Source organism: Narcine bancroftii, chromosome 6 (genome assembly GCF_036971445.1).
Source record: "Narcine bancroftii isolate sNarBan1 chromosome 6, sNarBan1.hap1, whole genome shotgun sequence".
In the NCBI taxonomy this organism is placed as follows: Eukaryota; Metazoa; Chordata; class Chondrichthyes; order Torpediniformes; family Narcinidae; genus Narcine; species Narcine bancroftii.
Window position 1 is genome coordinate 91,357,293 of NC_091474.1, and position 26,944 is coordinate 91,384,236.

The 26,944-nt window shown below is 39.8% G+C and overlaps 2 protein-coding genes and 1 long non-coding RNA gene across 14 annotated transcripts in view; 1 reads left to right on the forward strand and 2 right to left on the reverse strand.

The window, feature by feature from the left end:
* The window catches only part of LOC138736339 (A disintegrin and metalloproteinase with thrombospondin motifs 14-like), a 112,398-nt gene extending 110,863 nt beyond the window's left edge, over positions 1–1,535 (reverse strand). Inside the window, exons 1-2 of one of the 3 annotated variants that reach the window (XR_011340236.1) lie at positions 1,196–1,535; positions 510–877 (exon numbers count right to left, since the gene is read on the reverse strand). Coding sequence is in view for 2 of the 3 variants with exons in the window: in XM_069885683.1 (XP_069741784.1) it covers positions 510–877; positions 1,196–1,484 (657 nt within the window). In the remaining variant the exon portion in view is untranslated. The remainder of the gene's footprint in view (positions 1–509; positions 878–1,195) is intronic. The other 2 variants (XM_069885683.1, XM_069885684.1) reach the window with 2 other exon arrangements.
* Positions 1,536–2,155: 620 nt separating this feature from the next.
* On the forward strand, positions 2,156–26,570 carry LOC138736341 (uncharacterized). 3 transcript variants are annotated; one of them, XR_011340239.1, is made up of 4 exons: positions 2,156–2,242; positions 8,102–8,194; positions 21,722–21,855; positions 26,248–26,570. It is a non-coding gene; the product is annotated as an uncharacterized lncRNA (long non-coding RNA). The 3 variants fall into 3 exon arrangements; XR_011340238.1 differs by lacking the exon at positions 26,248–26,570 and having other exon boundaries at positions 8,102–8,226; positions 21,722–21,898; XR_011340237.1 differs by lacking the exon at positions 26,248–26,570 and having other exon boundaries at positions 21,722–21,898.
* The window catches only part of LOC138736340 (paladin-like), a 175,423-nt gene continuing 155,038 nt past the window's right edge, over positions 6,560–26,944 (reverse strand). For 6 of the 8 annotated variants that reach the window (XM_069885692.1, XM_069885691.1, XM_069885686.1 and 3 more), the window contains exons 19-20: positions 23,624–23,779; positions 6,560–9,651 (exon numbers count right to left, since the gene is read on the reverse strand). In XM_069885692.1, coding sequence (XP_069741793.1) covers positions 9,502–9,651; positions 23,624–23,779 — 306 coding nt within the window. In that variant the 3' untranslated portion in view covers positions 6,560–9,501. Of the gene's footprint in view, positions 9,652–23,623; positions 23,780–26,944 lie in introns of those variants that run through there. The other 2 variants (XM_069885693.1, XM_069885694.1) reach the window with 2 other exon arrangements.

The window sequence follows — 26,944 nt, forward strand, 5'->3', positions numbered from 1 at the left end:
TGGTGTCAAAACACTGACAATCAATAGGCGTCATTGAACAGTTTTAGGAGTCATTTTCCTCAAAGCTTTCCATTTTAAAAAATCGTTCTACCTCCAAGTGAAAACCAATCGGGAAAGGAGCTGAAAGCCAATAATTCAATCAGCCCTGCATCTCACCAATCAGGACAACACAAGGAAGGGGGGAAAAACTGAAACCTTGAAAGGGTTCTTGATAAACATGAAGCAGAACTTCGGGGATTTTATCCCCCGCCCCCTGCCTGAGGTACACGAAGCGTCAAGCCTTGTTTAAACGTACCAGTATGAAATAGAGCCAATTTATTTCCTCGTTGAGAAATTACGCAGTGCAGCCCATTTTTAATCAAGTTTGCAGAGATTATGGTCCCAGCTCTCGATTTTACAACTCGCACATCACGTTGAAAGATTTCCGGGGGGGGGGAAGGGGGTCAACTGTTAATAACCAATGCATTTGTCTCGTCAATGCTGTGTTAAGGAGCTGGCTTTCCACTCACCAAGCCATCGCAATTGCTTAGAGCCACGGTCGCTCCCGGCATGTCAGTAATATTCCCAGAAAACACGCAGTCTCCGCGGATGGGTTCTGTCACCAGGTCCCGAAAATCCTCCTGCCATTCCACCGTGGCACCGGGAACAACCAGCTTACTGTTGCGCCTCAAGCGCAAGTGTAACGCTCTCCCCAGGAGGGTGACGTTAAAGTAGAGTTCCCGTTCTCCGCTCGGATGGGGGACGTTCCGTGCAACGCGCCGTCCCGACCGAAACTCACCACGCACAGTCGATACAACGTGCGAAAGGTACCGGCCTCGCTCATCCGTACTAAACGGTACGACCAGCCCGTAATCCGTGAGCTTCCCAAAAAGCGCAGCTGTAAGAAAATAAACAATTGTCACTCTAGAACAACCGTGCTCCCCCCCCCCCCCCACTTTAAATCACCAGTTGCAATCAGAGAACTACCATTGCCTGAAAATTTGCCTTACCTTGATGAAGGGCTCAAGCCCGAATCGTTGGTTATCTTTATCTTGGCTACACTGTTTGACCTGCTGAGTTTCTCCAGCATTGTTTTCATATCAAACACGGTGTCTGCAGACTTTTACAACTACCATTGCTCTATTTACTGGAAATGTGTGCACACATATACATCTGATACATATTCCTAAAGAATGTTAACCTTGTAAATAGTTACCTTCTGTTCCTGCTGCAAGAAGTCGGTATTTCAATAAGCACGGAATAAAAGAAAACAATAAGCAAATATGCTCCATATCGCCTTTCCAGATCGGAAGCAAACCAATCTGGAAAACACCGTGCAAACTTCGGATTCCACTTCTTGTGTGGTGGGAGGGCAATGCACAATGTATTGAGAGCAGTTTTCTCCCACTGACAGACTGTTTTGGCATCTGATGAAGTGCTCTCCACTTTTGGGGCAACCGATCCCTTTTAATCAAAGCCTTTGGAGGCAGGAGCAGCTGAAACATCGGCTCCTGGATATGCGGTGACGCCATAAGATTGACAGATCACGCACAGATGATCCCGGGGCCACTTCTGGTGTCGAAATGCTGGAGAGTTGGCAAAGATATAAAGAGGCACAACCACCGTATCTGCAGTTTCCACTTCGGGTGAAATTGAATGAGAGTCACCAGACTAGCAAAAACTCACCTGGGCACTGCAACTTGAGTTTCTTCCTCTTTACATTCAACTTTACATGATAAAACTGATCAGGCGTTTAGCCCTTTTCATTATATCTTGCTAACTTCTCCACCCTTAACTGGACATTCATGATTTCCATCAGGGCCTGGACACGGCATTGAAATTTGTAGGATTTTTTGTAATCTGCCAAATGGGGATTTCCTATGGCAAGCTGCACTAAACGCGAAGAGAAGCACACAGAAAAAGAAAGCATCAATAGAACTTTGATGCCGGGGAATCCAATTGTCTACTGCATTGAAAGACGGGTGACGAACAATTCCCGTGGCTAAAAGCAAAAAAAACTTCCGTCGCGACCCACTTCCAGTGAAACTTCAAAAAAATTAAGTTTGCGAGGAGAACCGACCCAATTTGAAGGCGCAAGAGCCCCCCGACTCTCCCTCTCGCCGCCCCTGCGCTCTGCCGTTCGCGCAGCCGCAGAACTTCGCCCCGCTGACGTCACACCGCCGGCCGTTCGGGCGCGGGGACTCGTCCGGAATTGAGTGGCCCATCCGCGCGGCGCGGAGGATTTAACCCGCTGGAGGGGCAGGTGGGTTTGGCTGAGGCTTCACTTACGTTGTTTTCCCCTTCAGCATCGAGAATAGAGAGTATAAATTATATCGTTCAGCCAAGTTATGGTATAAAATGGTTATTTCTCGCCTTTTATCCTCCCCCTTCTCTCGTGTAATTAACTATTTCAGTGTTTGGAAACTTCCAATGGTGATAAGTTTCACTCAGTGACTAAAGAGTGGGTTTCCCCCCTTATTTTTCTGTGGATTCATTCATCACTGCTTGATATTTAATGACTGTCATGTGTCCAGCCTTTTAGAAGCATTGAAATATTTTCTCCACATTTCAATTACTTATTTGGTGTTAGACAAGAAAGTCTGCAGATGCTGTGGTTGTATTTTTTTTTGTAGTATTTTATTTAATTTATCATTTTAAATAAATTTAACAATCATACAAAGTATGAAACATCACCACCCCCCCCCCCCCCCCCTATTCTTTGGCTTGGCTTTGCGGACGAAGATTTATGGAGGGGTAATGTCCACGTCAGCTGCAGGCTCGTTTGTGGCTGACAAGTCCGATGCGGGACAGGCAGACACGGTTGCAGCGGTTGCAAGGGAAAATTGGTGGGTTGGGGTTGGGTGTTGGGTTTTTCCTCCTTTGTCTTTTGTCAGTGAGGTGGGCTCTGCGGTCTTCTTCAAAGGAGGTTGCTGCCTGCCGAACTGTGAGGCGCCAAGATGCACGGTTGGAGGCGAGATCAGCCCACTGGCGGTGGTACGTCCTATTAAACAGCTGAGAATAAAGCAAAAAAAGGCATCCCATTGTCAGTGCATGTGGAGACTCGATCATACTACAATGTTTAAAATCCTTACAGAGGTCTACTGGCTAGATGTGATTGTAAGAGGATCAGGGGGTATGGGGAAAAGTTTGAAAACTTTTGCTTTAATCGTACCTAATTGGCTCATTATGTGCAGGGTTTCATAACTCCAAATGAAATGGGCCAATGATCATTTTTCTCAAACAAAATATTTCAGTAACCATTGGGTCAAGAGCAGTGATTCTGAACCTTCCCTTCCCACTCACACTCCCGCTACTAATCACAGCATTTATGGCATAGGGATTTACTTAAAGTGGAATGTGAGTGGAAAGAAAAAGGTTGAGAACCTTTATAGAGAAATAACTGGTATTTGTAACACCATATTATGAACTTTTTTTTGTATTACTTGTGTATGGGTTGATCGGCCATGGTTATATTGAATGGCACCTATTTTTCTATGTAACCCGATGTGAGTGAGGGACCAGCTGCGGAGGTGCTTTAATACACAGAGGAGCTGGATATACTCAGCAGGTTATGCAGCATCCCGCAGGAAGCAAAGCTGCAGGCCTGGGCCCTTCGTTGACGTAAGAGCAAAACATAGGCAGGCGCCCGAATGAAAAAAGAACGGAATAAGGGGCCAGAGGAGGAGCACGGGTCATAGGTGGAAGGGCAAGGGAGGGGGTGGAGGAAAGAAGAGATTTTGACTGGGTTTCCACTAGCTGATCAGGTTTCCACTTGTACCCCACGACGTGCTGGCAGACACTTAGTGTGGCTAAGTGGCAAAAAGAATTAAGGGGGAATTCAATGGGCATATGAAAGAAACAATTTGCGGGGCCAATAGGAATAATTGGAGTAGGACAGATGGGATTGTCCTTTCAGGAGTTATCAGGAACTGAATGACTAAGTTATAATAAATTAGACAACAACTTGCATATTCGAGATATCAGTTTAGAGCAGTGGTCCTCAACCTTTTTCTTTCCACTCACATGCGACTTTAAGTATTCCCTACGCCAGTGATTAGTAAGGGATTGCTTAAGGTTGTATGTGGGTGGAAAGAAAACGTTTGAAAACTTTTGCTTTAATCGTACCTAATTGACTCGGTATGTGCAGGGTTTCATAACTCCAAATGAAATGGGCCAATGATCATTTTTCTCAAGCAAAATATTTCAGTAACAATTGGGTCTAGAGCAGTGATTCTCAACCTTCCCTTCCCACTTACACTCCCACTACTAATCACAGCACTTATGGCATAGGGATTTACTTAAAGTGGAAAGAAAAAGGTTGAGAACCTTTATAGAGAAATAACTGGTATTTGTAACACCATATTATGAACTTTTTTTTGTATTACTTGTGTATGGGTTGATTTTGTGGGAAACATTTTTCAAAATGCATGTGATAATAATAAATAATTCAATTAATGGTCTGGTCATTAGGCAAAAATAAGTGGTAAGTGGAGTCTCATCTGGAGTTGAGGTAGTGCATTTTGACGTGTAATAGGATATGCAGAAGAGTACTGAATTCTAGTGTAGATACGGCGATCATTAAAGATACTGAAATGGTGGAAAAGTCATGTAATTGCTTACTTCATTAGTTCAGGTTTGGATTAGAAGAGCAAAAAGGTTATGAAAAAGCTCCTTATAGATTGCAATATGAGTCGTATACTCTGGTCATTATGTGGCACAAAAAATGATTACACTGGAGATTCTACACTGATTCATGAGAATACTGGAAAATTTTAATTGACAGAAGAATTGGTGTACTCATGGTTGTTTTCTTTGGAGCAGAGGGAGGTAGTAGGAGATTTAATGAAGATAAACAACAGAGATCAAACCCTGAGCCCATAATCATTAGAAATAGAAGAGATGAACAAAAATAATTTAGTAATCTGGAACTCATTGCCTGAAAGAATGAAGCAACAGAAACTCTAATCACATTTTAAATTAGTACTTGGATGTTGTACTTGGGAAAGCCATGATCCACTGGGATAGAAACCCCCGTTTCAAGATAACTTTACATTATGGAAATGATGGGCCAAATGGCTTTGTGTCATAAAGATTCTGTGGATCTATTGTTAATCGAAACAGCACAATAACATGTTTTGAACTGAGGATTCTTCACATTTGGGGGGAAAATAATAAATTGCAGGTGATGCAAATGTGAAATAAGAATGGAAAACATTATGTTTTCACTTGCTTATTGCTCTGGCCCCTTTCACACTTGCGTCCCTCTCAATTGGCCGATCATTGTCCTGGGATAGGAACGAGGGTTTGGTTTTTCACACTTGACCACTCCTAACTGGGACCCTGAACATTTTCACACTTGCAAGGAGCCATCCCCAGGGTTAGGACTGGTGACGTCATGATGCATTGAGCGATGGTCGACCTTCCCCTAAATCCTGATCAGTGTATTATGATCTTCTATTTGAATAAAATTAATCATGCCTGGTAACTTATCAAATTAAACAGGAAAGTCTGCAGACACTGTGGTTATAGTGCAACACACCAAAGTGTTGGAGAAATTCAGCAGGTCAAGCAGTATCGTTGGGAAGCAAAGGGTAGCCAACATTTTAGGCCTGAGCTAAGTGGAGGCAGGTGTCTGAATGAAAAGGTGGAAGGAGGAGCGAAGAAAGAGCATAGGGAGGAGCACAGGCCACCATGCAAGGGACACAAGTAGACCCAATAAAGACAGAATTCCCCTCATCTTCACCAACTATCCCATCAACCGCCACGTCCAGCAAATTATTACACAATTTCTGCCACCTACAGGTAAGTCATCCTACCACCAGACACATCGTCCTCTTTCCTTCCCTCTGCAGGATCTGCTCCCTCATCCATTCATCCCTTCCCACTAATTGGTCCCTTGGTACCTACCCTTATGACCGCAAAAAATGCTACACTTGCGCCCACACCTCCTCCCTCACCACCATTCTAGGCGCCAAAAAAATCTTCCCAAGTGAAACAACACTTGTGAATCTGCAGGGGTCATCTAATGCTCCCATCTTGGCCTTCTCTACATTAGGCAGGCTGGGAGCTCGATTCAGTGAGCAACTTCACTCCGACTGCTGCAACAACGGGGACCTCCCCGTGCTCAACAATTTTAATTCAGCACCCTATTTCCATACCAGAATGTCTGCTCATGGCCTCAGGCTCTGCCAATCTGGGGCTACCAGCAAATTGGAGGAACACCACCTAATACTTAAAGGGAAGTTGATGGGCTCTTGATTTGTAGGAGTGTTAAAGGTTATGGGGAGAAGGCAGAAGATTGTGATTGAGAGGAAAATTACATCAGCTGTGATTTGAATGGCAGAGCAGACTAATTCTGTTCCTATATCTTTATAGTCTGTGGTACAATGAACTTCATGAATGGTTTTCTTCTTCTTGAAAAAGATTTGCTTCTAACTTAGCAAAAAAAATCAAAACGTTTATGGATTTTTTTTTCATTATTTTAATGTACACTAAAATTTAAAAGTAATTTAAGATGCAAATTGAGAGAGATCAGTAGATATTAAAAAGGTACAACATATCAAAAAATATACCAAAACAGTTATATATAATTTAAATTTATTTTCTGGTTATGATGTGAGCACACCACACAAATACATACGGTACTGCTGCATTAAGCAGCGTTGATTTATTTGACAAAATAAGCAAACAAATACTGTAATACCATTATACATGATAAGCTACATGTAAAACTGCATTCAGGGATATTTGATTTTTCCTTTGCTTCCAAAACAACTGGGCTGTGGTTAAGAGGTATGGAATGTAAACAGGTGTAAAATTGTTTTAATGAATTTATCCTTGTGTTAGTTATTTAATGAGAGTGGTTTTGGCCCGGAACAACTGAAATTAAAATATCTGCATTTAAAGATTCTTTTTCACAACCAATGAACATCCCAAAGTACAGGTAATAGGTATGTCTAAAGAGCAATAATTATTGTACATGGGGAAAAAAATGTAATAGCCAGTTTGTGCAAGGAATGGTCCCACAAAATATAGCATCATCAGTTTTAGTGATGTGGGTTAAGTTTGGACACTCCTTGAAATAAAATCTTTTTCGTTACAAGAATATACAAGACTTAAGTTTAATATTCCAAGTAAGAAATACTATCATTGACCCTGCAGGACGTCTTCTAATGGCATTTATGAGTCAACCTGCATTATTCACTTCAGTCTCTTATTCAAACTTTTACCCACAACCTTCTAACAGTTTAGCAAATCTATGGTTCAAAGAAAGTGAATTATAATAGTCAAGCCTGACGTCTAAATATCATTCCTAGACATTGTAACAAACTGTATTTAAAACAATTTCCATGTAACTTGCACTTTCATCAAAAGAGAAGGAAGTGGTTTTTATTTTCCTTTTATGTGTTGGTCACAATATGACCTGTCTCTGCAGCCTCAAGAAACTGTTGACTGGGCTCTCCAGTTTTAAGTACTGATGGGATTAAAATATTAATTTATAATCATGAAATCTGAAATTCACTAATGCAAGATCACACTCAAGACTTTGTTAGAGGTCAACTTCATGCAGGGATTGTAAAGCAAAAATAATTGCCAAGATGTGAAACAATGTTCTTGCCATTTGATGGATGATAGTTAATGAGTTGTAGTTGTATTCAGTGTGAAAGTGATAAATCTGAACAGTTTTGTTCTTAATAGCCATTTTAAATAGTTAATCTGCATCAGGAAATTTGTAAACAAGGAAATGGGTTTAAGTTTGTCATTTGCAACAGAATAATTGAACAAACAAAAATTATCTCAGTTTGCTGCTGATCTCTGATATATTTGCTGCTCTTCAGATATTATTTCAAACTTCCTACAGATTACATATGATTGGGGATAATTCCAATTAAAACAACCACATTTACAATGCGAGCAACAAAGCTATTTCAGAATCTCACTTAGAAACATCTCAGAACCAATATAGATGAACCATCTTGATGACAAATTCTCCAAGGATCTGCCATCTACTTCAGCAAAAGGTGTGTAGTATGCATTTTTTGAGTTATTTAATATTCAATTTATGTATTCCTCTTCTCCTCTTTCCTTTCCCCCCCCCCCCCCATCTGCTTTCCATTTCCAGCAGAGCCTCTGCGCTCTTCCATTTAATTTCTAACTCAACCAATTGCCTGTGGCAAGATTCAGCGCTGATCCTTCGCCAGCTGGAAAGCCAAAGGTCTGTTATTTGGCAGAACTCAATCCTCTGCAGTGAGTACTACCCGTAGGAAAATCATGAGTCCACATATGTTTTAATTGATATCAAAGCGTCACTAAAGTAACACTGTAAGACAAAAAGGAGGCCAAATGTGCAAACTTAATGGAACACAAATAACATTTTTAAAAACTAGTATTAAGAATAGACTGCAGAGATCTTCTGCTTTTGACTTGATAAAGTAGGTGAAAGAACAATTGAAATTGTACCAAAAGCAGGGTAGATTCCATCTTTTGGATGACAAGGTGATTTGGGGGAAGAAAAAAACCAGGAAGATGTAAATTCCAACAAGCCCACTGCCATTATGATGATGCAATGATGAAGTGTTTTTTATAATACAAATTCTCTAAATTTAGAAAAAAATTACTGTATCTACAATTCAATCTCAACATCAGAAATATTCTTATTCACTGATTAAACTGGTGCATATTCTCAGAAGGTTACTCAAATTTTCAAATGAACAATGTTAGATCCAAAGCAGTTTTTACAAATTTTAATAATATCTCAAACGGATAATCAGGTCAACATCTCTTATTTTCAAAGGAAATGTGTTATCAATCTAAAAGTTTTTTTTTACAAATTTATTAGAAAAATATTTGCAATTTTTGAAAAGTTTGATTTCAAATATATATTTTGCAAAAGCCAAAGATATCTCCATCTAAAATGCACAACAGAAATTAGCTTTACACCAGAAAATAACATTGATTTTGATTACGTTCTTGCATTCAGTAACACTGATCACTGATAAATATTGGAAAAAGCAAATGATATTTCCAGAATTTGCTGTCATCCTATTCAGTGGCCTTTAATTAATATATTCCATATTTTCTAAGAGTGCTTTTGAATACTTTAACCCTATTGGCTATGTTACACACCAGTTTGTAGTATTGTTCATTTTAATAAAGTCTTAAGAATGGTACTTAAGGGTTAGAGGATTATTAAATTATTACCAACACTGAAGTAAGTTTAAATCTTAAAAGGATAAATTAAATCTTTTTTTTTGACTCTCATACCAGTTTCATGCTACGTTTCTTGATGACAATGTAATACTCTTAATTGTCAGTGCAAGCTCCTTACTGCAACAATCTGAAAGTTATTCAGATTGTACTATTGTCTCCACACTGCCTTGTCACTTTGATTCATCATTTGATCCATTTGCCACTTTTTCAGTATTATTTCAGCAGGATAAATCAAGCAGTTTGAAAGACTTGAGGAAGTAAAATGTGTAAAACCATTGACCAAGCGTATCTGGAAGATTATTGGTCCACAAACTAAATAAATTCTCCTCTAAATGGAAGTGTATTCGTACACTGTCGTAACCATCGGTAGCAAAGTCGAGAAAGTGGTGTGTTTTCAGGATCTTCAAATTCTAGGAATCCCAAGCGATTCAGGATTTCATAAACACCTGCTTTTGCCGCAACCTAAAAAAAAACATAGATAATTGGAACAAAATTCTAAAGATATTTTTTGACATTAACTCAATTAACAGCATGTTAAATAGTACAAAATGGAAATATCAAAAGTCAAGGCCATTACATCTCATTTTTTGTCCATTAACATGGTTTAATCATTTAGAAAAATAATGTATTCTCTCATTATAACTCAGTATTAATATAAACATGAGGTAATAGTAAAATCATAGTTACAAAGGATTCAAGGAAAATTATAGAATATGTGTTATCCGTATGGACATCATTCATTTTGGAACATAGAAGATCTTAAAAGTTCTTGACAGGTAAATATGGGAAGAATTTTGTAGAAACTATAATTAGGGGGTCACTGTTTAAAAATAAGGTGTCACCTATTTGAGGCAGAGATTAAATAAAAACTTTGCTAGTCTTTCAAACTCTCTTCCTTACAGTGGACACAGCGGACTCTTTGAACATTTGATTAATGAGGGGTGAAAGATAATTGACAGACAGGCAAGAATGTAGAGTTGAGATTACATTCTGATCAGTTTTGCCCTTGAGAGGGTGAATGGACTACATCTGTTTCTTTCGTGTTTGTACTGTATATGTAATTAACAACTAAAAGTACATTCATATTGGTCCAACAATAATATTAATTAGAAATTAGTTATTTAAAGATGAACCCATATATCTGTGTGACTATCTTGAAACTGATAATGGAGGTAAAAACTAATGCTGAAACCATAAATCTCTATTATTTGGTTAACCGATTAGCTGAAGCAATGGTAATAAAGTAATTGTACCCCAATAATAAAATTATCAGAAGATGGAAGTAGTTAGAAGGCAAGGATAATATGTTAACATTCCACTGCAAGCTTTTTAATAGTTTTGCCATTTGGGTGGCGCCATATTTACACTCTTTCTGTAAAAAAAAAACCCACAAATTCAAGAGCATGTGGCAGAATTAAGATCTGGTTCATCAAGGACTAGAGATGTCAGTGTGGAATGTTTAAAGAAAAAACACGGTGGAGGAACTCAGGAAGTTGAAACATTATTAATGTTTCAAGTCAGAATCTTTCAAGACATCTCTCATGCACTCCACCATTTTGACAAGTTGTGATTTGCTGGCCTCTACCTTTTTGTGTCTCCAGAATTGGATGTAAATTGTTTTTAATCAATAGTTTTAATTGACCAGAATCAATGTTGATTAAAGTAACTACAGTAATTTTAAGTACAGCAAAATACTCAAAAAAAAACTTCCTCACTCAACTTAATTCAAAAGATAAACCAAAATCTAAAATGAACACTGAAAATACTATAATTAATCAGCAGGCCATCCACATCTACAGAGAGCAAGACAGTTAGCACTTCAAACCACTTCATAAGAATGTAAACAGGGCTCCAAAGTGGGACCACACCTCACCTTCCCCAGCTAAAATCAAGAGGCCTAGGAGAGAACCCTACAAGGAAGGAGATGCTAGCAGCGGACAAGTACAGAGTTCAGCAGCTGAAGGCCTCACACTGATGCCACGAGTTGCAGGCTTTGGGGAACTAGGTATTGGGCCCAGGGACTCCCGAAAGGCCTCTGTCATTTCCTGATCTCTTCAGAGGTTCAGAAGTAGAGACAGAGGAGAACAACTTGGATACCTTGAGCTCAGGTTTACCACTGGCCCAGACAGGAGGCAGGGTGACTAAGGAGGAGCAAGAGATGGCAGCATCCATGGACACCCTGAATCTGAAGGGTCTCTCTTTTGTTTTCTCTTTCTGGTTTTAATGGCGGTGCTAGACTACTGATGTCCCTTAACAGGGCAAACAAATTTTGTGTTTTATGTACAGGACAATCAAGGAATCTTGAAAATGCCCCACCATGCTCTTTTGAATACCTTCCTGACAGCCTCTTGTCATAAAATCTTGGAGAAGCTGCCTCCCTTCAGAAGCCTGAGCAGTGTCCTGTGTTCCCCGTCATTGTAGCATGCATACATTTCTTCAAAGATTCATCATCAGTGGCGGAAAGAGTGCTCGTTGTCTCATCATAGCTTTTTAAGGGTAATGTCTGGAAATCAAAGCTGTGAGGTGAAGTGTTACCGATGTAGGAAATTTGTAACCTATTTCTAAATAGTATTGTTGTAGAAGGGAACACCAGCACTCTTTTAGAATTCATATTGTAAAGAGCTTATTAAAATACCATTAAGAAACTGCAGAAAGATTTCTGAGGACACTAATTTAAAGACTAGAGCTTTACTCTTTAACCACCAAATCAGTCCCAGTTAAGTTCTTGTTACAGCAGCATAATCTCTGGGTCATCCTGCGCATCTTATTGGGCTGTCTCTAAACAATCTTCTTTTCAAGTACCATGTCTGTGGTTGGGGTTTAGAATTCATAGGAGGGATGTTTCAGGAAACATGATCCCATCCATCTGCCAACAATATTCAAAATCAGGCATTGAATTAGCTATATAGTGAATGGATTGCTTCCCATCACTCATTGAAAAATATTTCTATTTCTCTGCAGGCATGCAATGGTAAGCTAATGTCTAGGATTATAGAGACTACACTACATTCCAGCTGTATCATCAAATTTATTGTGTGAACATTTATCCCTAATTAGTATTTATTGGATTAATAGAGATCAATTATGAATTACAACATTTTCTCTTTTTCTGCATTTAATTGATCTTTGGAAGAATGCCAAGTGAAACTAATCTGATATCTTTTTCACATCAGGCAACCTTATTGAATTAATTATAGAATCTCAGTGAGAAGCACCAGCTTTGGCTGAAAGCCCAGTACCAATCAGTTCAGGTCCAATGCCATAGGAATAATTTTACGAAATTTACATTCCTAGCATTATCCCTTGCCTGCAACAACTGTGTAATCCAAGTGAACATCAATCAAGAATTTCTGACTTTCAAAATTAATGTATAGCTTGCTATTAGTAATGGAAAAACACATGGGACAGACCTGATGTGTCCTCCATTCAAATATATATTCATAAAATTGCCTTTTTCCAGATACACTTGTTCCTGCCATATATAAATGGAATTCAGTTACAGGCAGAATTATAGACTCATTAATTCGCTGCAAGCTCAACCTTCACTTCAAGCCAAAGTCCAGGAACAATAAAGCCCCCAGAAAGAGGTTCAATGTTGGAAACCTGCAGTCAGACGAACCGAGAGGAAACTTCCAGGCAAACCTCAAAGCAAAGCTCGACGATGCAACCCGCCTCACGGACCCGTCCCCTGAAACCCTCTGGGATCAGTTGAAGACTACCATACTGCAATTCACTGAAGAGGTACTGGGCTTCTCCTCCAGGAAAAACAAGGACTGGTTTGACGAAAACAGCCAGGAAATCCAGGAGCTGCTGGCAAAGAAGCGAGCTGCCCACCAGGCTCACCTTACAAAGCCGTCCTGTCCAGAGAAGAAACAAGCCTTCTGTCGCGCATGCAGCCATCTTCAGCGCAAACTCCGGGAGATCCAAAATGAGTGGTGGACTAGCCTCGCCAAACGAACCCAGTTCAGCGCGGACATTGGCGACTTCAGGGGTTTCTACGAGGCTCTAAAGGCTGTGTACGGCCCCTCACCCCAAGTTCAAAGCCCGCTGCGCAGCTCAGACGGCAAAGTCCTCCTCAGCGACAAGATCTCCATCCTCAACCGATGGTCAGAACACTTCCAATCTCTTTTCAGTGCCAACCACTCAGTCCAAGATTCCGCCCTGCTCCAGCTCCCTCAACAGCCCCTAAGGCTAGAGCTGGATGAGGTTCTCACCCTGGATGAGACATATAAGGCAATCGAACAACTGAAAAGTGGCAAAGCAGCAGGTATGGATGGAATCCCCCCAGAGGTCTGGAAGGCTGGTGGCAAAACTCTGCATGCCAAACTGCATGAGTTTTTCAAGCTTTGTTGGGACCAAGGAAAACTGCCTCAGGATCTTCGTGATGCCACCATCATCACCCTGTACAAAAACAAAGGCGAGAAATCAGACTGCTCAAACTACAGGGGAATCACGTTGCTCTCCATTGCAGGCAAAATCTTCGCTAGGATTCTACTAAATAGAATAATACCTAGTGTCGCCGAGAATATTCTCCCAGAATCACAGTGCGGCTTTCGCGCAAACAGAGGAACTACTGACATGGTCTTTGCCCTCAGACAGCTCCAAGAAAAGTGCAGAGAACAAAACAAAGGACTCTACATCACCTTTGTTGACCTCACCAAAGCCTTCGACACCGTGAGCAGGAAAGGGCTTTGGCAAATACTAGAGCGCATCGGATGTCCCCCAAAGTTCCTCAACATGATTATCCAACTGCACGAAAACCAACAAGGTCGGGTCAGATACAGCAATGATCTCTCTGAACCCTTCTCCATTAACAATGGCGTGAAGCAAGGCTGTGTTCTCGCACCAACCCTCTCTTCAATCTTCTTCAGCATGATGCTGAACCAAGCCATGAAAGACCCCAACAATGAAGACGCTGTTTACATCCGGTACCGCACGGATGGCAGTCTCTTCAATCTGAGGCGCCTGCAAGCTCACACCAAGACACAAGAGAAACTTGTCCGTGAACTACTCTTTGCAGACGATGCCGCTTTAGTTGCCCATTCAGAGCCAGCTCTTCAGCGCTTGACGTCCTGCTTTGCGGAAACTGCCAAAATGTTTGGCCTGGAAGTCAGCCTGAAGAAAACTGAGGTCCTCCATCAGCCAGCTCCCCACCATGACTACCACCCCCCTCACATCTCCATCGGGCACACAAAACTCAAAACGGTCAACCACTTTACCTATCTCGGCTGCACCATTTCATCAGATGCAAGGATCGACAATGAGATAGACAACAGACTCGCCAAGCCAAATAGCGCCTTTGGAAGACTACACAAAAGAGTCTGGAAAAACAACCAACTGAAAAACCTCACAAAGATAAGCGTATACAGAGCCATTGTCATACCCACACTCCTGTTCGGCTCTGAATCATGGGTCCTCTACCGGCACCACCTACGGCTCCTAGAACGCTTCCACCAGCGTTGTCTCCGCTCCATCCTCAACATCCATTGGAGCGCTTTCATCCCTAACGTCGAAGTACTCGAGATGGCAGAGGTCGACAGCATCGAGTCCACACTGCTGAAGATCCAGCTGCGCTGGATGGGTCACGTCTCCAGAATGGAGGACCATCGCCTTCCCAAGATCGTGTTATATGGCAAGCTCTCCACTGGCCACCGTGACAGAGGTGCACCAAAGAAAAGGTACAAGGACTGCCTAAAGAAATCTCTTGGTGCCTGCCACATTGACCACCGCCAGTGGGCTGATAACGCCTCAAACCGTGCATCTTGGCGCCTCACAGTTTGGCGGGCAGCAACCTCCTTTGAAGAAGACCGCAGAGCCCACCTCACTGACAAAAGGCAAAGGAGGAAAAACCCAACACCCAACCCCAACCAACCAATTTTCCCCTGCAACCGCTGCAACCGTGTCTGCCTGTCCCGCATCGGACTTGTCAGCCACAAACGAGCCTGCAGCTGACGTGGACTTTTTACCCCCTCCATAAATCTTCGTCCGCGAAGCCAAGCCAAAGAAAAGAATTATGAAGGTGGTGGTAGTTTGTGTTCACGCCTATAATGCTTATTTAAATAGCACCATTATTTGCAATTTGTCTAAAGTAAATGACAACAAATACATTTCATTTATTATATCTTGCTTGTACTTTCTCTAGGTTGGCTAAAGCTTAAACCATCTAAACCAATATATTTGGAAATAATTACTCTGCATTTGATTATGGCAACACACTTCAGGATAAACTCTTAGTTTCACAAACTTCTGTTCATCCAGTTCCCTGCGACTCATACTAAGTCTTGTTCATCTATCACCCTGTGCCCACTGACTCCAAATTGACTCCTGGTCCATCATTGCTTTGAATTTTACATAATCATTTTTATCTACAAATATCTCTTCCTACTGCTGTCACCTCCATCAGATCTATATACTTTAAGGAATTTAAATTGTGCTTCTTTGTACATTTCAGTTGCTGAGACGCTACAGTTAATGAGGATACATTTGGCTCTAGACTTCATTTCCCTAAACCTCTCCATATTTTACCTTTCCCTATTCTTCAGTCAAGTTCTTCGTCCCCTGTCCTAATAGTTCATGTTTTGGTGTCATATTTGGTCTAAGAATCTTGAATTCCTCTTTGGATGTGTCGGCTAAAGTCCTGTAAACAAAGAAAGTTTTAACTACTGTTCACATTCAACAGCATTACCATTGCTGAATCTTCCACGAGCCCGACTCACCAGGAGAACATTCGGGTTGTCACTGTTAATCATATATACTGTGGTAGCCATAGCAGATTTAAAATTTGGAAATCCTATGAGTGATGTACTTTCTGCCCCTGCAAGCATTTCTTTTACGTACAGGAGCCCTTAAGGCTGTAATGGAGTACTCTCCACTTCCCTGGATTGCTCACTTCCAACACTGCTCAACACCATCTAATCCATTTAATTTATACCCATCCTCACCATAAACATTGACTTCTTCTCCAGATACATACATATGTACTGCTATTACTTGCCAACTTTAGAAGCATTTAGTGCCTAGAAGGGCAAGGGCAGCTGGAGCAGAGCTGCAATTTTCTTTCAAAGCTATTTAATAACTTTAAAATACATCTCTGGGCTGGATTGTGGAATTTTCTAGTTCATGGCAGCAGCCCACCAACCAGCGTAAAGAGGGATGCCAGTAAATGCCAGTATTGTAAAGATGTTAACTTCCCAAAGTGAACTAAAAATATTTTTATTATGCATAGGTACTACTAAATGTGGCTCATTTACATCTGATGCAGTAATTAGGTTCTTTTTCAGAGCTGTTCCACTTTGCCACTGTCTTGATTAGAAGTTAGTAGGTACCCTATTGATGTATGAGGACTAGATTTCTTGGTTTTCCTGACTTTGCTGGATTGGGATTAATCTTTTTACAACTCAAGATTCAACTGGACATTTGGAGGCTGAAATTGAACCTGACGAATTATGGAAGAAATTGATTTTTCCTGTGAAGTTAAATTTCTGGTTTTGTATGCTGTGTAATGTGATTTTCTTAAATAGGTTTATCAATGTAGTTACAAATGAAAGGTATCGACCGACATTTCACACAAAGGAATGTCAAACAATTTATGTTTAGTGAATAATACTTTCAGGTTTGCAAATATTCTAAATTTTATTCACAAATCTATTAAAATGTATTTCATGCACATTAGTTTTTTTTAAAAAGCATGATTAGGTTTCCTTTGTCAGAATTGGAACTTTGCAAAAAAATTATTTTGATCAAGTTCTTTATATCAGTCTTTTCACTGTGTCTTGGTATATTTGACAATAAGCAAATTCAATCTTTCAACTAAAGCTATAATAATGCCTAGAGAAAAACAGTCTTGGCAAGACCCAAATTGTCACTGATATTGGAGTGTAAGTTTAGGTGATAGTTCACTATTGAAAACGCCTTCTCTCACTCTGCTGAATAATTTGGCACTAATCGTCTTGATTGGATCTCTCCTTTTTATGAATAGAACACACTTGGACAATCTTCCATTTAGTCAGGGTAAACATTAGTGTTCTATATGCTGGAGCACTTGGCTAAAGGCCTAGCCAAGTCATAGAGCACAAGAATACCTTGTGCCAAGATGGTGTGTGTGGTCTCTTAGCCCTTTGCTCTATCCGGCACTCTCCGTTGTTTCTTGATATCTCCAAATCAAATTGGCTAGAGGTTGGCTTCTGTGATGTTGGGGTTGTCAGGGAAAAGGCATGTGGGATTCGACCACTCAATACATCTGAATGTGGTTACAAATGTTTGTCTTGCTTTAGCTTTCAACGGATACCAACTTAATCACTACATTGTACATTTTTTTTTACGAATACTCAAAATCTTAATTTTTTTAATGAAATAGTCTATCTTTTATGAAACTGGACAGATAAATGGGATTAGATTTATTAGTATTATAAGAAGTGTTGGTGCAGCTTTAAATGCAAAAGGCAGAAATCCAGGTTTTCCCAAATGGAATATATCCAAGGTGTTAATTCTTTGAAGTATTATGTATTGCAACTTATTGGATAAAAGAGAAAAATAACATTAATATTGTATTTGGCTTCTTGTCCTTTGGATTCTCCAAAGTGCAATGAAATAGTTGTATCAGCTTCAGGTAGCATCAAAAGCTTTAACAATTAATGTTCCATTTGATACACTTAAGCACAACATTCTAGTGCAAAGGTATCATTTTAGGCCATAAGTAATCTTGTATATGATGCATATCAGGTGAATATTAAAAATCTTATGATACTGTTTTAACGTGTAAGGGGCGAGGGGTGTTGTCCTTGATGTGTAGATCAATATTTTTCCGTGCATTCTCTTGGCAAATGTTCAAATCACAGAGAATAAACTGGATGAATTCGTTAGATATTTTTCAAAGATTGTTGAGAGAATGCTGTGTACTTGGTTTCATGGAGACATAGATCACACCCTTCATCCTTAATTATGTAGTATAACCAAAAGGCTTCTCAACTCACCAGACATACCCCATGTTGTCTTGGGACTCGCAAGAGGCAGAGGTGTTTGCATTCCGGATTTTAACGATTTAACAAACATCATGGACACCTGGCGACTATGGCAGAGCATACATGCTACTACGGAATGCTCTCAATGAATTAAACATGTTCTACACTCGCTTCACCCAGGGAACCAGCAAGGAGGTGACATCCAAATCGACTACTACAACCAGTATCGCACCCATGGTCACTGAGGCTGGTTAGAGCAGCCTTCAAGCAGATGAATTAACAGAAAGCGATTCTCCCTACAAAGCCCAAAGTCACCATTTGCTTAAAGAAGGCCTTCATCGTATTGGTACCGAAGGAAAGCGTATTGGGCATAAATAACAAACCATCATGAAATGCTTTGAGATGTGGTCATGGCTCACATCAACTCTAGCCTCCCAGCCAGTGATGACCCATTACAGGCCAAACAGATTCACGGCAGATGCCACCTCCCGAGCACGCCACTTAGCCCTGGAGCAACTGGATGCTAAGGACACCTTTGTTAGATTACAGTACATGGAAAACAACTACCTTCAAAACCACAGTCGCTAGCAAACTCATTTCCATACTTTAGGATCTATACCTCAGCACCACCCCCACCCCCCAACCCAGAATGGGATCCTTGATTTTCTTTTTAACAGACCACAATCGTTGAAGATGGATAACATCATCTCCTCCAGAACTGCACTCAACACTGGTGCTCCCCCAAGATGCGTTCTCAGTCCCCTACTATCTCCCTCTACACCCTAAAATACCATTCCATTTGCTGACACCACAGTAGTGGACTGGTTATCAAATGATGTCAAGACAGACTACACAAAAGGAACTGAAAGTTTCGTGGTGTGGTTACCAAAGATAACAAGACACGTAGCCCCGGTCAAATGAGTAGATTGGAATAAAAACTTCAATGTATTGACCTGTCAACACATTGACATGACAATCAAGAAAGCACACCCAGCACATCTACCTTATCCCTGAACATTAAAAGCATTCTTACTGGATGTGTCGCAGCGTGGTACGAAAGCTGCTCCTGCTCTGGATCAGAAGCTAGAGAAGGTAGTGAATGCAGCTCCATCCCTTCCATGGACTCCATCTGCTTTACCTGCTGCCTAGGAAAGGCAGCCTACATATAGAAGGACCCATCAAATCCCAATGGGGGTGGGTGGAGGGAGGTTTAGGACTGTGAAAGCAGGCACCAACATGCTTAAAGTCTGCAGGCATCAGGCTCCTGAATGAACCCTGAAACCGTGCCATCAGGCTACCCTTGCTTGGTGCTAATATATCTTCCTTTTCATTGTAATCTGATGCACTGTAAATTGTGTTTTTACATGGCTGTATCATATGTTAGTTTGTTCATGGGTATTTCAGTTTATGGGAGTTTGCTGGGTAAAAATTGTTACACCACAACAATGAAATAAACCATTCAGAAATGTATCATTGGATGAAAAATGCTATGGAATAATGAAAGGAACTTTATGAATCCAAAGACGAGTCCACAGAAACATAGTTGCTGACAACAAGAAGTTAGTGGATCAGGCAGCATCCAAAGATAGAAATGGTCAGGCAAACATTTTGGCTTGGGACCTTGTATGGATGCCGCCTGATCTGCTGAGTTCTTCTAGCTTCTCATTGTTGGCTTAAAATTCCACCTTCTGCAGTTTGAGTTTCCCTGAATGTAGCTTCTGATTTGCCCACAGCAAATTTCACAATTCACATTTAACTGAGTGACCAGATTTGTTTTACAACATTGGCTGAGGAGTCTATATTGGCCTAGCTGACAAAGAGAATTCCCATATATATATTTTTTTTTTTTAGTTGCATGCGAGTACCAGTAGTTTGTGATAATCCATTTGCGATTGAAGTAAAGCATGTTATTGTGGAAAAACTGCGCATTTTTACTTTTAGCGTTTGAAGTATTTTTTTAGGGCAATTATCCAAGCAAGACGTAAAGTTGATCTGCCTTGTTTTATTCAGCAACAACAACCTCATCAATACAGCTCTGTGCTCAAATTTTTTTTATATATTAGGATCTCTGATTGAGGATGCCAATTTATGAATGTTTTGTATTCAGGAATTTGTTGTTTTTTTTAAAAATGTCAGAACTGGCCAATTTAATTTTTCTGGCAAAGACCAGAATTTTTTTCTGCCATTAGTTTGGATCAAGTCTCAACTACTGTTGTTTTCAAAGCAAATACTTTTGTTTTAAATTACCAGCAGCTGCCACTGAAGGTTTATACCAACAGTTCGATCTCCACATTTTCTTATCCAAAATATAGGGTGCACAACTACAATGGTACAAATAAGAGCCCATGTTGCTGCAGCAAGTAAAAATTTTAGTAAATCTATATATTGTTCTTCTTTCAATGGCAACAATGCAATTCATAGATCCAATCTCAATTGGTAATCTCAATGGCCTCAAACTTTATTAGTTCTCATGGAAAGACCTTGGGTTAAATGCTGTTGATTTAAAATATAAATTATTGCTAGAAATGTTCACCAGAAAGGGAAGAATGGGTACTTTACTTTTGCATGCTGATCTTATATTGATGCCCAGCATCAAAATCTCTCTGGTATAGATTTAGGATCAACATCATTATAAATGCATTTAACTACTCAATGTCCATCAAGACACTACATTGATATAAAATATCATTTAAGAAATCTTAAACAAATATGTTTCAAGGTTCAGATCCACAATCCATCGAGAAAAAATGTCAAAGGTAAGGAGGGAAACTATTATTGCTTTTTAAAAAAAAATGTTGAAAATGTCATATATACTGCTTCTGTAAAGATTGAAAGGTTTTGTGATCCTGTAACTGCTTGTGCTCTGTACCAACTCTTGCTGGTTGTGGTGCCCTTTATTTCCTGACCATGACTGTCAAGTGATGGAGAATGTTGCCCTACCCGGTATCAAGCGCTGCATTGTTACTGACCCACGAATGGGTCTGAATATATTTAGAAAACTCTTTGTCTTTCACAAATCACCAGATCTAATGATAGTGTTATTATTTGTGCAGAGTTTATTTTCCTGGTCATTAAATAATGCAAGGCTACAGAAAACATAAGATTTATGGTAACAGGACACTGTTTAGAGTAATATAATCAAAATTCCAAAAACTTAGCAAGATGGTCAACATACATTCGATGTGGAGTAAACAAGATACTGCAGATTAATAGAAACATCTGCTTTGTTGTACAATACTCCAGCTGTTTCTGAATAAACAATGGGTCTTACATCTTCTGAGACTTTAATGTTGTACAGATACACAAAAAAATCAATTTGATATTTTTTAAATGTCTTTTCTGATCAGATGATCAGCAATATTCAGTCCATTAATAAATGTTACCATCAGTATTATGTTTGTAAAGTATTAGCCACTAGATAAATGTGAAATGTGTTAAAGTAATCTACAATCTCATATTTCATCCTGATGTTACCTATGAACCAAATCATTTTATTTCATAAAGTATTATCTGAGATAATTTTATTCCTATTGCTTTTGCATAACTATTAAACTTTGGATATCAAACCTCAGGTGTAACTCTCTCTGAGATGCCTTATCAATGCTTCAATGGATCAAGAAAGCAACTTTTACCCAAGAATGCTGAAGAATGACCATTAAATGCTGAACTGCCAACAACATCCTCCATCCGAGAATGAAAAAAAAAGGTATTCCACAGTTTTCCACAATAATTTACAAATAAATTTTTCTGCCATTTCCTCTGATAGAAAAAGTTAATTATGAATGCAAACACAAGAATTTCTGAAGTATGATTTCAACACCAGTAGAAATGTATATAAACAGGAAAAGATTAAAGTCACTGGGAGTTATAGAGGATATTTTAGGACTTAAATGTATATAGGTAGTTCACAAATGCTGCCCATAAGTTTGGGTTCTATTGTCACTGAGATTTTAGATCTATAAAATTTATTGTTTTTTCTATTGTAGCAACAGTGTATCTTATATACCTTATATAAAAAAAAGGAAATTAATATTTGTGACTGACAAATTTAAGGCTCACTGTAGAAAGATAACCTGCCTTACAATCCAACACTAATCATCGATAACAGTTTTGAAATAAATTGTAAAACATCCATATGCATGAAAATTCTTGTTTGCTCCAGCTGAATAGGTAATAAAACCTTTTTAATTAAAGGACACACCATATGGGTCAGATGCTTTGAGGGCACCCTCTCCGTAATCTTCTGCCTTTTAATTGTTGAGCCAGTTTTAGTTCTTGGCTTTTAAACTTGTGATTGATCACTAGTCATCCCCAGGGGTCTTGATGGTTTGGATATGGAAGGGATATTTCTTGTGGGAGAATCGAGCTGGGGAGTGGTTACTATTTTAAAACAAGAGATTGTCCATTTAAGAGAGAGATTAGATTCTCTCCCTCCCTCCTAAAGGATTGAAAGACTTGTAACACTTCTTCAAACAGTCATGGAAGCAGAATCTTTGAGACTTTTACAGTGGAGGTGGACAGAATCCTAATATTATTCAAGGGTAAGTGAGAATGTGGAGAAGTTTACAATTAGATCAGACACATTTTTATTGAACAGTAAACGAGGCTAGAGTGCTGAGTGAACTATTCTGCTTCTAATCTGTATATTGCATTGGGACTCTGGGGAAAGTGGAAATTTTCATCACAGCCTTTGACACAAAATGACTCCAAGTTGGTCTAAATTGTGCCTCAGACTGAAACAACCACTCAGCCTATCATCTTGGTCAGGAACCGAGGAACTTCAATCAGATGAATGAAAATGAAATTACTGGTTCTCAGTAAGGAGGAAGCAAAGCATTTTGCAGCTTGAGCTTGACCTGATCTTCTCCACTAAGGGCAACCAGCTGCTTAGAAGTAAACTTTTGCCTTTGGATGGAAATTTTCAATGCAACTTAAAGCCTTTACCTTTTGTTCCAGGTTTGAGGAGAACTTTTGGAATACTAAATTTAATGAGTGGCTATATATTTACTTTGGAAAGTGTCTGTAAAGTTCTGCAAAAATCTGTAGGTGTAACATACCTTTGAAAAGGCTGACAAAGGTTCCAAGAAGATGCAGAGAGCTTATTTACTGGAGATTCTCTTGGTTTACCAAATCATACACCTTCAATTAATGTGAATGAATGGATTCATATACACCACTCCAAGACAATTGCATCTTACCACATTAAGTGGTACATCTGCATGTATTTCTATTTTTAGTACCTACAGGCAGGTTCAAATGGTGGTAGTCAGCATTAGGGCTAAAATTGCATGCTAAAATCAGACATTCAAACTGACATGACTTATCAGCAGTTATTTTTATACTTTCACCAAAATAAGCCTCCAAACTGCACTTTAACAGACAAACATAAAGGATACATTGCTCAATTATTGGCAGTCCTAGATTACCTCTTTTAAAAGACAAATAGATTAAAATCCATTCAATAACAGTTGTACCTCATACATCCAAATGCTGAAGGGTTGTTGCCAAGTATCTTTCTTTTCAAGATGCAAGTAGGTATTGAAGAGAATTAGGTAAATATATCGTTCAAGGTACTGAAGGCTTCGAAGTTGCAACAGCCTCATTTCTTTTTCCGATTTAGCCGTTTTTATCTGCAACAGAAAATTGCTCGATTTAGGATGAGTCAGGAGTAGAAAAATATATATATACAAAACTAAAACACCCCATTCGAGTTTGGAAAAACTGCAAACTTGCCCTAGAGAATGCTTAGACAATCATTTCATCAAACAAATACACTACAAAGTATTTTCCTGGTTACACCTCCCCCCCCCAAGTCATATTCCTGAATTTACCCTTAGAAACTCAATTCATTCGAAATGGGGCCTGATGTGAAAATAACCTCAAATGGTCTTTTGGCAGGTAAACCCTGAACAGCAACTGGCCCAGATGGAGTTAGGGACACATCCTGAGTGCCTGCACATATCCAATGCTGGAGATATTCACAGATATCTTAAATTGCTCCCTGCAACAGGAAATATCTCCATTGTACCAGTGCCAAATCAAAAGCACAACAGGCCTAAATGACTACTGACCAGTGGCTCTGATCTCCACCATCATGAAGTGCTCTGAGGCTGGCTGATCATGACTTACATCAACTCGAGCCTATCCCAGCCTTGGCCCACTTTAATTTGCCTTCCAAGCAGATTTACAGCAAACACCATTTCCATGGCTCTCAACTTGGCCCAGGTTCACCTATGGTAGAATATTCTTCATAGACTACACTCAAACCAGGAGTGAAACAACAAAACAGGGTCATGGAGACACATTAAATCTGACCATTCTCAAGCCACAAGGACACCTGTAATTACATATACACATTATACAATACATGAAAGCCAAAGAACGGGTTCTGGGAAATTCACAGCGGATTGCAAACTTTCGCCTGATGTATTAAAGTTTGGAAATAATTACATATTTGGAATTCTATCAAGAACTTAACAGATGATCAGTGAGGAATAGTGTAAATTCCAAACATTTATTAAACCCATAATTACTCCAACTTCTTAAAAAAAACATTCTGATCACGTTGATTTTGGTACACCCGTATCAAAAATAACACATTTTTTGAATCAGACTGACAGAAAAAAAAGTAACAGAGATGTGCAAGTGGGGTAAGTTGACTTCCAGAATACATCCTGAAAGTTGCCATTAACCAAAAATAATTAAACCAAAAACTTAAATTATGAGGCTGGGTATCCTGAACTAAAGTCTTACCACTGCAAGTCACGAGTGTAATGGAATACTCTTTACTTGCCTGAATGAGTGCAGCTCCAACTAGACCGAAACAGCTTCACACCCTCCAGGATGAAGTAGCCCACTTGACTGACATCTCATCCCCTGACCTAAACATTCTATCCACCTCAGCGGCCACTTACTGTCTTGAAAGGGCACTGTACTTACTCTGCTAGATCTCTCTGACAGCATCTCTCAAGTAAAAGGGCAGGAGGTGCAAGAGAACACCAAATGCTGCAGCTTTCCTTTAATTGAAAGCTAACATGCAGGTTCAGCAAGCAGTGAAGAAGGCAAACGGTATGTTGGCTGTCTTAAAGAGGGGTTTGGAGTTTAGGAGTAGAGAAGCCCTCCTGCAGTTGTACAGGGCCCTGGTGAGGCCTCACTTGGAGTATTGCTTCCAGTTTTGGTCCCCATATTTAAGAAAGGATATATTTGCTATAGAGGGAACACAGCATAGATTTACAAGGTTATTTCCCGGGATGGCAGGATTGTCATACCGCGGATAGGTTAGAAAGACTGGGATTATATGCGATAGAGCTTAGAAGGATGAGGGGAGACAAGATTGAGGTATTTAGGATTATCAAAAGGCTTGACAGAGTGAAATCAGAGCACATGTTCCCAATGATGGGAGAGACTAGGACTAGAGGGCATAGTTTAAGAATACAGGGAAGGCCATCTAAGACAGAAATGAGGAGAATTTTTTTTTTTACCCAGAGAGTTGTGGATCTGTGGAATGCATTGCCACAGAGGGTAGTGGAGGCGGATTCTCTGGATAGATTTAAGAGAGAGTTGGATAAGGCTCTTGTGGGCAAGGGAGTTGAGGGTTATGGAGATAAGGCTGGGATTGGTTATTGAAAGAGAAAGATCAGTCATGATCCGATAAATGGCGGTGCTGGCTCGACAGGCTAGTTGGCCTACTCCAGCAACTATTGTCTAAGCCATGTGACATCCTGATTCAGAAACATTTAATTGTTTGTTCATTGTTGCTCAATCGAAATGTATGAACTTCCAACCCAACAACTTGATAGGATACTTACTCACCCAAAGGATAATAATGATTCAAAATGGTGCTTACCATCAGCTTCTTAGGGTAATAAATACTGGCCTCGTCAGCAGTGTCCACAACTGAAGTGACGAATAAGTAATTTAAGGGAGGCTTCAAGTTCCCAACACAGAAGAGCTTTGTTCACGCAAAGCTTGTTTATCCATGCTCTAGTCTTTTTTGAAAATGTTGTTTCAAATCCTTTGATCTAATCAATTTATCAGTTGTGATGCCAAATATCATATGTCAATTAATTATGTCTTTACAACTGTACATGTCTTTCAGGATCTATTTCACCAGGAGGTTCTGCCTTTGAGTCAAAAGCCCATGATTCTATTTCACAGTTCTTATAAGATTAGGTTCATCCTTCCTTTGTAAAGAGTTTGACTTCTTCGTTAACCAAATCCAGACCAAATGCCATAACAAACTACAGTCACTCAATTTCAGTTCTGGATCAGAATGCTTTCATAAAGAACACATCAGAAAAAGAGTTTTACATTTCTTCAAAACAAAGCAGTACTTCAAATGTTTATGGTATGTGCAATTCGGCTGGACATGGAACCAAAGTACCTGTCCCAGATGTTGTGGGCTATCACCTATCCTTTGTGGAAATGCGTGTACTTGTGTCTTGAATTAAGAGGTGGAACAAAACCAAGTTTTAAAAAAGAATTTCTAATTACTTAATCTGATTTAAAAATAATAAAAGGACGGCTCAGTTGGCATCGCGGTTAGCGCCACGCAGTTACAGCGCCAGCAATTGGGACCAGAGTTGGTATCCTGCACTGTCTGTAAGGAGTTCTCCCTGTTTCTGCATGGATTTTCCCTGGTGGAAACTTATCAGGGGTTGAAGGTCAATTGGGTGTAATTGGGCGGCATGGGCTGGTAGGCCAAAAAGGCCTGTTACTGTGGTGCATGTCTTTTAAAAAAAATGTCAGGACAACAAAACAAGGTAATTCAACAGAATTTTTCATAATTTAGTTCC